The following is a 13,162-nucleotide window of genomic DNA, read 5'->3' as shown; positions in this document are numbered from 1 at the left end:
ATCAAGGAAGATTTTCCGGCACCTGTTCTTCCGACAATCCCTATCTTCTCTTGAGGATAAATCACAAAGTTCAAGTTCTTCAATACCGGAGACTCGGCAGGATCATATCTCAGATATACGTTCCTGAAATCTATTTTTCCCTCCTCAGGCCAACTTTCCTTCGGCTTCTTTTCTGGTGTACTTTCGAGCGGTGGTTCGCTATCCACGTTGCTAAAAGTTTAACTCACAGTAAGCATTATCTTATTAAAGGAATTAGACCGGCACATTCGTCGAAGCAACACTTACGTATATTCCAACACACGCTCGACGGAAGTCATTTGATTCTCTAGCTCGGCACTTTGCCGCATACCCCACTGGAACATCCCAGTCAATCCTATACTTTGCGTTATAGCCAATCCCACACTACCGCCTTCTACCGAGCTAGAGATATCGTTTTGCAACAGGAAGCTCATAGTGACCAAGGCAATGTAGACAACGCAGAAGAAATCCAACCATAACCCAAACGCTCTCGACGAAGAGATGAATATGTACCATGCTGACGAGTGTAAATCTTGGTGTTGATCGAATTCCTTCGTGAGAATCTCGCTCGCTTCAAATGCTCGAATCGTTGGCAATCCTTGTAGAGTTGCACTCAGATGGCCAAACACCGGCGATCGAGCTAGCGTTTATCATTAGACGATTAGAAATATTCAATCCACTTCCCTCCCTCAAAAAATGAAAACATACATAGGTGTAAATGGTAACGGAATAATGAAGTAAAAGCAAATACTCACTAACACCTTCGAGTCGTTTAACGCTGCGACTAGTTGCTAGGTAGAAGACACGAATGTAGTAGAAGATCACTGCGATAATCACAGTGGGTATCATCAGCCAGTAATTTGCTATACCGACCACGACTATAATTCCGAGAAGCGATAAACCAATTTGAAGACAATCGATCAGAGCCATTGGTAACAGTTCATCGATGGCTCCCATGTCTTTTGAGAATCTATTAAGTACACGGCCTGACGAGTTGATGTTGAAGAATCGCATTGTTGCTCGACTTATACATTCGAACATACGATCGTGCATCCTGATGGATGCTCTCATACACGTCGTGAAGAAGGCAATTGAACGCGTTAAAGTAATTACTACGGTAAAAACGATCAAAGCACTGTACACGTATATACAAATGTTACGGCTTATCGGACTCTCCCAGTTTTCCACAAGACCATTTGCCGTTTCGTTCACCTTTAAACAATAATAGTCGTTTGTCACAATTCAATCGTGAAAATTCAAAAATAAAGATGACAATACTAAAAAGGGATAATTACATATCTTTCTTCCATGTTAACCCACTGAGAGATGAAAAAATCACTACCGCTGGCTGATAGTTGCGCCAATATGCAAAGCATAGTAACCGTAGCTACGACACACCAGTTTCCGCCTGCACGAAAATATCCCCCGTACACTTTACCAGAAATTTTGCCCTTCGTGCGTGTTTCAGCCACCTGAGTATGGTTTAGAAATATTTGTACATGGTGTTTCGTTCAATCTTCAATTTATTTCGTCCATATATTTACCTCAACAGGATCGTCTTTCTCAGTAGCATTACTCTTTAACGAACTCAAAGACGAAATGCTGGCATTTCGAGAAGTGGTCCTACTGGGTGGACCAGATCCTGACCGTTCCTCTACATCTTCCGGCTGATTTTCTAACAATCTACCAAAGTCTATTCCCATTGAAGCAAGCTCGTTGTAAGAACTAAATTAAGAATGTAACGGGTAATGTCAATGAGTATTAATTTATTCAAGTGAAAATGCATCAATCATTATGGCACGTACCCCTCTGCTTGTATTGCTCCATCTTTTAACACGATTATTCTATCGACATTATGCAAGTACTGGAGCTGATGTGTAACAAGAATTCTAGTCTTTCCTCTTAAATACTTCACGATACATTCTTCGAACATATGTTTGCCCACGTGAGCATCCACGGCGCTCAAAGGATCGTCTAATAAGTACGTCTCAGTCTCTGCGTAAACTGCTCTAGCCAAATTGATTCTGTAGATAAAAATTTAAATGATTAATGGCAACGTGTTATCGCTTTTAACGAAGTAGGTATCCATCGTAAATACCGACCTAGCGCGTTGCCCTCCTGACAAACTGATTCCCCTTTCACCGACGATCGTTTTGTCGCCGTATGGCAACAAAGTGAAATCTCTTTTTAACTGGCACGCTTTAACTACACGATCGTATCTAAACTGATCCATCTTTTTACCGAAGAGAATATTTTGTCTGACAGAACCGGCAAATAACCATGGTTCTTGACTAGCATATGCTATTTTACCATTTATCTATTTACAGCAAAATATTATTTTTCAAATTATTCACTTACACGAACAGAATACAGAATTACCTAAGAAACAATACGAACCTTTACACCACCTGACCTGAGAGGTAATTCTTTTAATATCACGTTGAGCAAGCTACTTTTACCGCAACCAACTTGACCAACAATGGCGACTAATTCCCCCATTTTTACTTTAATATTGATATTCTTTAACGTATCTTCTTGTTCATACACAAGCCATTTGGCACTAGCATTTGTTAACGTAATAATGTGCTCTCCTTCGGGATCACTCAATTTAACTTTCTCTTGTGTCGCATCGTTTCTTTTCTTCTCATCATTCGATCCCTTTTGATTGCTTTCCGATATTTTGTTCGCATAGTCAATCTCTTCGTACAACATAAACCTTTGTAAACGTTTCACAGAAACCAGTAATTCAGCCATTTGTGTTATTCCTAAAATACAAATTACTCCCTTAGATCGAATTCTCATTTGTAATGCTTTATACAAATATACATACCCTGTGGAAAATATACAGTCATAGTTTGACGTAAAACATTGTAATACGCCTGTAACATGAACACTTTCTCGGCGGTTATTTTTTGATCGTATGAAATATAAGCTAATATGGTGACGAAAAGGGACAACCTTGTAGTAAACATAATGAACGACATTGTGATACCTCTAATTAAAGACATGGCTCGTATAACGTTCACTTCTCTCCTACAACAATATTAAGGATGTTACATTTGCGAACATAGATATAGCAGTTTTAAATAGGTAAAAAATACCTTCTTGCTCTTTCAACTAAACTACTAAACGGTTTCTCCCAACAATACATTTTGATTGCTTGAATACCAGAGATAATTTCATTGGTTAAACGAACTCTTTCATCCGTTCTAATGGCAGTTTTTAACCTGAATATTGAGGATTTTTTACCCAAATACCCTATACATTTAAAAGAAGAAAGAAAAAAAAAAAAATAAAAGGAACGGTAATGTAAAATAGAAAAAAAACATGTATGTTATATCTGAAAATCCATGTGCAAAGTTATTGGTTTCCATTACCTTGTAGAGGAATGAACATTAAAAGTACCGCAACTCCAATAAGAGCAGATATTTCCACCTTATCATACATAAAGTATGTAATAATAATAGTCTCAAGTGGTCCGATCCACAAGTAGTGCAAATGTATAATTGCTATATCAAATCTGTTGACATCGTTGGACAAAAGATTCACAGCTTGTCCTATTGTTGTTTCACCCAAAGCTGTTTTTGAAAGCTTCAATGCTTTTCTATATATTAATGTACAACAGGCTATACGCATTTTCATTCCCATATGAAGTATTCCCATCATGTATGGATGAATAACAAATATTAACAAGGCTGAACATAATATTACACCACCTGCGTATAAGTAAGCACTGTCTTTTGTCACTTGGATACTATTGTAATATTGTAACAGCCAACCGAGTAATATTGGCTGCAGTACCCTGCGTATGAAAAGAAAAGCTTTATTATTAATTATAGTAACTATTAACTGACAAACTAGCTATTCAACTAGCTCAACTACATGCTATAGTAAGTGCACTCCCAAACATCGATTAGTAAATGCTATTTCAATGTTAAGTTACAAATAATATTATTCGATTTCATACACCAAGGGAAAACAAAAGAATTTCTAATTAAGCCTTAACATGCCAGATATAATAAACAGGATTAGTAGGTACAGGACACAACGGGTTAAGGGACTTAACGGTTTCATCGCATCTTCAATTTCATGAACTTGCGAAATGGAAGAATTGTATAATGTGGTCTTTACAGTATGTACTGGTATAGGTTCAGAATTCATCTGGTTGTAGTAACGAATCAAAAGGCCAAGAAACAGAGGCTGTGATAATCTGAATAGGTAAAAAGAATATTTTAATGTTCAGTGCATGATATCATTAGATTTTCTACATTCGTAATAAGCAATGTGTACCAAATTAAACAACTGTATACCTGAGAGAAATTTCCAAAACTGCTAAAATTATTCCATACAACATTATTTGAGCACCGAAACATTTCATAAGAACTTTAACTAAACTCGGCTCCTTCAACTTTTTTCTTTCATCATACTTTTTGTCACCATTGCCTTTCCCTTCATTAAGTAACTTTTGCTTTTCATACTCTTGATATTCCTTTTCCCATATTCTTGATATCTTTGAACCCAAGTAACTGCTCTTATGCTCTTTAAGAGGTTTGTATAAATCAGTCACCTCTAAGTCTCTGCGACAACCTACCCAAAAAGTAGGTAATGTAAACCTATTAATAAAAATCAATTGTTATTATTGTGATAAATAATGTTCTAGCTGAATATAAAATCAGTGCCAAAGAATCGATCAATTTAAGTCTGTAATTTAATTTTTTATTATCTTTAAATCAATGACTGAGCCAAATATTTCAAGGCAAGGGTATTATCTCTGTTATTGAGCGACTAATATCAATGGTAATTGATTAAAGATAATGAAAAAGTTCCCTCGAAAAGTTCTACTTGAAAATACTAATAGATAACAATAAATAGATTGAAAACTTCATATATTTGCTTAGTAGTGTAATTCAAGATAGTTCTTATTTTGTTTACACAAGGCTTCTTTGTATCTGATAGGAAGCTGTTTTTAAAGCAACATAACTCAATTATCACCTTGATTTCATGTTTATTATTGATACACAAAGACACAAGAAAAAGTGAATAAGTCATTGGATTTTTTAAAACTTACGCTAAAGTTAAAATACTAAGAGGATTTGCTCCTTCTCTAGGATGCTTTTTCCTTTCCTGCTTTACTTTTCCATCCATGTTGGTTTCTAATTCATTTATTAGTCTTTCCTATAAAATTTTTAAGAACAAAAAATTATTATTGATCAAATGATTATGATCAACAAAATGTGATTACTTGCTTGTTAATGTAGTATATATATTTCCATCAAACAAAATAAGTGCACAATACTATCTACACTATATTATTTGTTTAAAGCAGCTTTGTAAAAGAAAAAGTTTTATTAAAATAGTTTTGTCAAGTTTTGTTTCATGAATGATACAGTATGTACCTAATTATCAACTGGAATAAGTACACTGCTTGTTCTGATAAGTGATCTACACAATGATAAGTCAAAAAAATAAGCCTAACAGCACGTACAAAAAAAGATACATGTATGTATATGTATATCTTTCAGAAATATCAACAGAGTTATCAGACTTAGAATCATTATCAATAGGCATTACTCTAATTTCATTCTGTATTGATACTATTTATAGCATCCATAAAAAAAAAATGTGATATTTGTTCAAATAGACTGAAACTGTAAAACTGTAAATCTGACAGTAACAATATAAAATACAATGATAAAATATAAAGTGATAAACCACCATCGCTTAATACTATAACTTTAAACGTTTTTAACACTATTAGGGAGTACTTCACTATAAACCTTTTACATAATAGTGGATTAAATAATCGTTTGGAAGAATGGTTCAGGGAAGCACTGACTAAGCCGCTTGTCATCTATCAAGATGGACTTTACTCGTTCGATCTAATCTACACGTGTTCGTTGCGGGAAAACGATTCCCTAATGCTTAACCGGCGGCGTAAAAAATGATTTACATGTTAATAAATGCATATTAAACTGCGTACTCAATCTGAAATCGCTACTAATGATTCATTGATTGATAGAAACACGTCTTGTACATATAGTCTCTCAATTAATCACTTTTCCGAGGTGACCGGAATAATAAATTTTGGTGTGTTTGATAAATACGCTGAAGTAGAAAATAAACGATAATGATGAAAAACACAAGAAGATATTCGATTTAAGTTTTATGGCACTTACGATCAAAGTGGATAGCTTGTCTACTTTTCAGCACGTGAATGTCCCATTACTTTTCGATTGCTCAACAATTCTTTGGATGACAAGCAACAACCATTTAAGTAGAAGGCCGTTGCTTGACTGTGCTCCACTGGCTTGCGCTCGCATGTGTCATTGGTTAACCTTAAACCAACACGTGATACCGCGCCAGATATCTTCGGTACATCTGTACGTTTCTGTATCATCGCGTTTTCTCTTTCATAATTACGATTAGCACGACATCTTGTGAAACATCAGTGGAAAGAGAATTTGTTTATCAACAGTACATCTCCGATACACGAGCAACACCATTTTCTTCAAGATAGTTAATCCACCAGATTAATAAGTATATCTAATTAGATATGTACTACTGAACGAACAACAGTTCGAAAATAGTTAGAAAAAAATCATTCGCAATGATGTAGAATCACAGACGAAGTATATATAGAATATACATACCACCCATCATCCAATGCGTTATTTGTCCCACATCACGGAGACTCTAGAGCCCCCTTATCATTTTCATGTCACTTTCAACGTTATCGATTCAGCATAGAACAAGATTACAACATTACTAGTGGTTGAAATTAGAACTAAATGTAAATATAAAATTATTACTATCGCAGACGAGGTACAGGATAGACTTTGCATCTTATGAGACGTTTTGTCCGGGGCTTTGGGGCCGAGAAGACCCTTACCATTTTCGTGTCGCTACTGATTCAGCATAGAATAAGATTACAATATTAGTAGTGGTTAGAATTGGAATTAAACGTAACTATGAAATTACAAATAAAAAAGGAACATAATTAATTTTTAGTAGATGATCTATCACATGCGTTTGTTCTACTGCTGCCAAAAGATCGTTAACAGTTCTACCCAAGCAATTCAATATATGTATGTATTTTTATATGCAAATTTAATAAGAGTTTTTTTTACATCTGTCGACTTTACCATCGTTAATGGTTGGATTGTATGTAATTCTTAAACTCACCGCTCTACTGTCGTAGAGGGCATTACAAATCCTCTGACTTTTAGCACGATCGGTAATTCAGAACATTGGACACAAAAATACATTAGGGGCAAGGTCTATCCTGTACCACACCTGTGGTTCTACCCACGCAATCCAATATATGTAAATATCTTTACATGCAAATTTAATAAAAGAGGATTTTTTACATCTGTCGACTTTACCATCTTTGATGGTTGGACTGTATATAATTCCTAAACTCACCGCTTACTGTCGTAAAGGGCATAACATCCTCTGATTTTTTACACGATTGGTATTTCAGAACGTGAGACATAAAGTCTCATAAGATTATAGCTCTATTCTATACTTCGCCTGTGGTAGAATTCGGAAAATTGATTGAAATCAATGGAAACTAAAGGTGGTGGCCATCTGGCAGTAAAAAGTGCAAGATGCAGACTAATTTGATTAATCGACATAGCCTCTACGAATAAATTAAATCGCGACATTTATATTACATTAATAACATAGGTATTTTCAAAAAAAAAAAACATTGATTTGAATTTGAATTAAATTCGGGTTTTTCAATGAAACAATAGTCGACTAGATTTAAGATTTATTTCGTGGAATTCATCGTATCATTTGATACGTATTAAAAGTTAAGGAAAAATCAATATAGAAAAGTATTAGAAATACGGTTTTAAGTACACAACGCGCACGCATAGAAAGAATATTCATTAGCTTGGCAGATTGTAGCTTCGTGTCTTACGTAAGAGTATACCATCTTAGTTGAAAGTCTAAAACGTTAACCTGCTCTGTCTTTTTTCTCTTTCTTCTGAACGCTTAAAAAGATCAACCTTCGTTTAAGTACCATTATCTACTGTTTCTTGTGGAGACAGGTAACTGAGGAAAATTATACAAATATTAGGAACTAATGTCTTCATTTTCTGACATGACGTGGGTAGCGTTTCAAACATTTTCGCTTCATCGTGTGACGCACTTTGAACTGAAAAACTCACCGCAACTCACAATGGACTAACATTATTTGGCACCTTTCGCAAGAAAGCACAATGTTACGTTAAACTGATAGTCTGATCAAAGCAGGTATAAAATTTGCGTTTATGAAACAGCACTACACTGTGGTCAGCTGGAAAATGCCTTTGAAAAATCGAACGATGAAAGTAACAGAAAGAAAATAGTTTTCTCGTTAAATATAAATAAATATAATAATTAACATGTGTATATGTACATACATATATGTGTATATATATCTGCAACACGCATCACGTATCGTAAGAAAAGGAATATACAATTTAAAAATTCAATATCCACATTTCGTTTTCAAACAAATTTTCTCTGACAAATAACGGAGATCGCCCAAAAATTGACATATACATACATACTTAAGTACATACGTACACGAAGTACGGCCTCGAGTAAACGAGGTTACAAGTGGTTACGTTAAAAGCGCATTTTCGGCCGGCCTTCGTTAATTTCACTTTAACGAACATACATGTGTGGCTACTTTACGATTTTAGAACATCGACAACTCCAACCCGACTTGTGGATAATATTACGTGAACAACAATCAGGATTGTTGCTTAGTTTATACCTAATAGAAACAGGACAAACGACAGGAATTTGGGATATCGGTTTTCGATTAAATTTGCTGATAAAGTCGGGCCATAATCGTAGTCCGAGAGGAGATCGCAGTTGCTACTACTTTTAGTCGAACATATATATATATATATATATTTGTGCGTTTAACCGCGACTTTATTTTATTTTACGCTTCTCATCCCCTCTCTCCTTCTTCCTCTTTCGCTCTCTTTCGATCTCTTACTATTTTACTAGTTCATTGAATTCTGCGTTCTTTTGTAAATTTTTTACAAGTACAATTTTACAAGTTTAGTATAAGAGTATAATTAGCTGCCTCGGAATAATTCGACTCATTCTCGCCATACTAGAGAAAGTTTGATTCCTCCGTGTCTCGAGAAAATGCGAAATGAAATTCGTAGAGGCGAGGGGTTGGTTCTCTGTCGAAGGAATCGATACTACGATATAGTGTCTGGCAGCCTAATATTCGTACGGGTACAACCGGCTGTAAAGTCACTTTCCGTGCACAAAAAGCGAACAACCCCCTCGTTTTAACTTTCCACCACTGTACAACACGTTTGCCTCGTCGATATTCGTTGAAAACAAGCTTCGGTAGTACCGGTTTCCCTCGAACGCGAGGCCTCGTGAAAGAATTTTATTCCGCATTTTCGACCTATGTTCCGGAGGATCGCTTCATTTTTCATTACACGCCACAGCTGTTACCGGATACACTGTGCATTTATCAAAAGAATGGGCTTCCTCTCGGTGATGCGTATGAAAAGAAAACTTTGTTTGTTAAGAGAAGGTTAACTCTCCGCTCTTCACCGTCGTGTTCTTTTCCTTCCTTTTTCTCTCACCTCAACGATCAGACATAACTGGATCAATCTAAAGTACCTCTGCATTAACGATTCAACACCGTTCCCACCTTTCAGGTGTTCTCAGGCTGGTTCAGATTGCTATTCAGCAGCTCAGTGTTGGCGTTGTTTGCACTCAACCTCTGCTCCTCCTTCAGCTTCTTCTTTTTCCGTTTGTTCCTCTTGTGTACGCAGAACAGACTGACGAAAAGGCAGAAGAGGAATGCGAAGATGCAACAGGCGATCAATATCCACGTGCTTCTCGCTTTCTCGGTCTCCACCTGCAGCCGTAGAATATCTGAGCACCGTTTGTACAATTCCGCGGTTCTATTGGTGAACTCTGCCTTTGGACAGCCCCGTTCCAGCTCCTCGGTACAATTGAACATAGGTTTAGATTGGATTCCACGTGCTTGGAGCCACGCATTGAACGTCTGGCATTCGCAGCTGTCGGCATTGAACTTGATGGGGTTCTTAGAGAGGTCGAGGATCTTGAGGGAGCAGAATGGAGCGAGATCCTCGGGGTTAATATCGGTGATGCAGTTGTCAGAGATATTCAAGTGGATCAGAGTGGGGATAGGACCTATCTGAGGGATGCTGCAAATTCTGTTCCTCGACAACTGAAGAAAAGTCAACGGAGACTTCACCTCCATGCGATTCAACAGCTGCTCGGTAAGCTTGTTCTCGCCTAGGTAGACTTTTTGAAGATACGGTAAATGGAAGAGATTCTTGGGTAAACTGTCGCAACCGTTCCTTGATAAATCAAGCACCTTCAAGTATCTTAGATTATCAAAGGTTCCCTCTTGGATCTCTTGAAGGAAATTGTCTCCCAAATAAAGGTACGCGAGATTCGTGTACAAAGCTAGACTGTCGTTGGTCAACATTCTCAGTCTGTTCACGGATGCGTCCAGGATCTGTGGAGAACAAGAGTTTCGTTAACAATGCAAACACAAAACGAGATATCGCAGATCGACAGTAGATGGAATTAGGGCATATTCTTACCTGAATTTCCGTTTTCAAATTCGACGGGATCCATTCGAGGCCTAGATTCGCGCAACGAACTTGGATCATGGAATATGTCCTGCTGTATCTGCAGGTTCTCGAAGGGATATCCTGTTCCATAACCAAAGTTGCACCGCAAAATCCAAGCACCATCGCGTCGATGGTAGCCACGAGGAAGACGAATGTCAGAAATCTGTTCGTCGAGAACACGGTCATATCTGCAACAGAGAGGCGAGAGTTTCTCGTTGAAATTCCAAATTCGTTTTGGTCCCCATGTCTCGTGACGTTGCCTGTTTCGCGCAGAAACGAGTTCTCGAAAATCTCAACGGGGACAACGTCATAGCGATATTTCGTAACCGTGAGAAACCAACGTTTAGTTTTCGAAACGGGGCAAAGTTTTGCCATTTCCGGAGGACGGAGAGTTTGGGAAGAATCCGAGGAATCGTTCAGAATCGCGTTGCTGGAAAAGCCTGTAGGAAGAAAATTGTGAAAATTGGCCAAGGCGTCGCTGAATTTCGACTCATTATTCCATGTTGACCGCTTTCACGCGCGAACATTGTTCACGCGCAGTTCCCAAGGGGAGGAACGCATTCAGATGTTAAAAGATCAGTTTTGCTATGCTGTTATTTACAAGGTTAAAGACTTCCTCCTTCTCGTGAAAATTCATCGATCAACGTTCTCGAATGTCTACTACTAGCTACCCACGTAACTCTGTGAAATACGATTGTTACTGACTGGCAGGAATTCCTTCCCCTAACACGATTCAAATAACAACGTGTTTCAAAAGAAGACCGCACGAATCGTGTTTATTGTACCAAGCTCTGATGAACTGCAGAGGCGGTCGCTAAACGTCAGCCAAGTATATACATCTATACTCTCTCTCTCTCTCTCTCTGTGACGATGAAGCTGCTCTCAACGATACATTTTCCGCTGTGGTTCGCGAAATTCGAAGCCACGTCTTTCCTGTCTTATCGTTCAAGAGTGTATTCGCGTTAGCGTTAATTCGACATTGTCGTGCTTCGACTTGGGTTTCCGCTTAGGCGTTCGACGAACATGCAAATAGCTTACAGTCTCAGAGGGGGGGGATCTTGAAAGTTTCAAAAATCGCTTAGTTCATCGCGTTAGAATTTCATGAATTTTTCAACAGACCCACCACGGATTCCACGAGCGTCAATTAAAAACCACCCAGTCTCTGCACGGTTTCGAGATTCGTTTCAAAGCAAGTGTGTTATGCACAAATATTCATAGGATGTCAAAGAAGTAGAAGCAACGTTTGAACTGGTGAAAGGTAGGCCACGTTTGGAATAGTTTCTTCCTTGATATCGAAACGACAGAAACAGTGTACGTGACTAAATTTTTCAAAAGAATTATTCTTCTTTTCGCGATAAAATCGCCTGGGAATTCGTTTAGAATTCTGCGAAGAGAATCATTTCCCGGGGCTTTCACGGGCCGACAGGCGAACCGAAATAGACAGTGTTATCGCGAAGGTGCATGCGTTACGCAGCAACAGGTCTGCGAAATGTATCGGAGTGGCTGGATCGCGTTTATTCGCGGAACATATATAGCGTCTGATTATAGCCTCCGATCTTCCAGTCGATTTTTATCGTTTCCCTTAAGCAACAGGCAAATTAAACAAGTAACTCAGAGGAAAATCTCGATTAAGCAAAGGTTTTCTAGACAGGAAGTCGATAAGAGAATATAGAGGTAACACGAGTTAATTGCAGGAGAAAGCATAGCTAGATCTTTGATAGAGATGATAGAGGTGATGAGGGAAGCGAGATACAACGCGACTAGCTGCAAGATAGGTGGGCGAAACTCGTGGAAATAAATTAGAGAGTTCTCGTGTATCGTGTGATTCAATTAGCAAGTAGGAGTTTGGTGGTACCGCCTCCATTGTTACTATTCCTATTATCCAAATACTCAACTATCCGAACATTCTGTTATCTGAATGCTTTTTCTTCCGCAACATTGTGTTCTACGTGTAGAAATAGGAACGTACTATCCGCGCTCTGTTTCGAGCTCCGTACGTGCCCGATTTGATAGGAATCTGCCGTCTCCGTGTTCAACTCGATAAATACTGTATAATATTGCGTACACGTTTCCTCCAGCTTTGCTTCTGGGAGCAGTTAATTACAACGAATTTCTAGAGTATAAATATGTCAAAGATGACAGGTAGTACCTTTTTTCTATTTGAATTTATTTGAAATTATTCCAAACGATTTACAGACATAAATGAAAATACTTAAGAGTAATGGTGTATACCTAGAGAGCGATCAGGCTGCACAACGGTTCGTCACCCATTGACGCGACCGATCGAATGGAATGAACGAGAGAGGTGACTTTTCCACCCCTGTCACAGATTTTTAAATTCAGTTTGCAACGCGTGCGTTTCACGAGGAGCGCAATCGTTCGTGATAATTGAAGTCGTAGGGGAAAAAATGTAGTCAGCGAGCTGAGTGAAATTCGCGAGTTTCCAGTTTTTGCAACTTTTTCCAACGGGGACCGTGTTAGCCCGTTAGAGGAGTCCGTAGTAATCGGATG

At 38.0% G+C, this 13,162-nt stretch overlaps 2 protein-coding genes across 2 annotated transcripts in view; both read right to left on the bottom strand.

Moving 5' to 3' along the window:
• Window positions 1–6,308, bottom strand: part of LOC108574871 (probable multidrug resistance-associated protein lethal(2)03659) — a 7,108-nt gene extending 800 nt beyond the window's left edge. The window contains exons 1-14 of the mRNA XM_017937519.1: window positions 6,195–6,308; window positions 5,087–5,193; window positions 4,329–4,631; window positions 3,396–3,820; window positions 3,120–3,276; window positions 2,849–3,051; window positions 2,416–2,783; window positions 2,121–2,335; window positions 1,824–2,042; window positions 1,563–1,743; window positions 1,314–1,490; window positions 774–1,230; window positions 286–658; window positions 3–210 (exon numbers count right to left, since the gene is read on the bottom strand). Coding sequence (XP_017793008.1) covers window positions 3–210; window positions 286–658; window positions 774–1,230; window positions 1,314–1,490; window positions 1,563–1,743; window positions 1,824–2,042; window positions 2,121–2,335; window positions 2,416–2,783; window positions 2,849–3,051; window positions 3,120–3,276; window positions 3,396–3,820; window positions 4,329–4,631; window positions 5,087–5,163 — 3,363 coding nt within the window. The 5' untranslated portion in view covers window positions 5,164–5,193; window positions 6,195–6,308. The remainder of the gene's footprint in view (window positions 1–2; window positions 211–285; window positions 659–773; window positions 1,231–1,313; window positions 1,491–1,562; window positions 1,744–1,823; window positions 2,043–2,120; window positions 2,336–2,415; window positions 2,784–2,848; window positions 3,052–3,119; window positions 3,277–3,395; window positions 3,821–4,328; window positions 4,632–5,086; window positions 5,194–6,194) is intronic.
• A 2,637-nt stretch (window positions 6,309–8,945) lies between these two features.
• Window positions 8,946–10,837, bottom strand: LOC108574928 (leucine-rich repeat-containing G-protein coupled receptor 5-like). The gene is made up of 2 exons (XM_017937597.1): window positions 10,622–10,837; window positions 8,946–10,533 (listed from the first exon to the last, which is right to left on the bottom strand). Exons 1-2 carry the CDS (start codon window positions 10,835–10,837, stop codon window positions 9,697–9,699), a joined length of 1,053 nt encoding a protein of 350 aa, XP_017793086.1. The 3' UTR covers window positions 8,946–9,696.
• Window positions 10,838–13,162: the final 2,325 nt, after the last annotated feature.

The sequence above is a fragment of the Habropoda laboriosa genome, unplaced genomic scaffold (assembly GCF_001263275.1).
Source record: "Habropoda laboriosa isolate 0110345459 unplaced genomic scaffold, ASM126327v1 scaffold210, whole genome shotgun sequence".
NCBI classification, from domain to species: Eukaryota; Metazoa; Arthropoda; class Insecta; order Hymenoptera; family Apidae; genus Habropoda; species Habropoda laboriosa.
Note: the sequence above shows the minus strand (reverse complement) of the source record. Positions and strands in the feature narration are given on the sequence as shown.

Coding starts and splice junctions, on each gene's coding strand:
- LOC108574928 (XM_017937597.1), bottom strand. CDS start 10,837: ATGACCGTGTTCTCGACGAACAGATTTCTGACATTCGTCTTCCTCGTG. Junction 10,534..10,621: donor ATTTGAAAACGGAAATTCAG/GTAAGAATATGC, acceptor TGTTCTCCACAG/ATCCTGGACGCATCCGTGAA.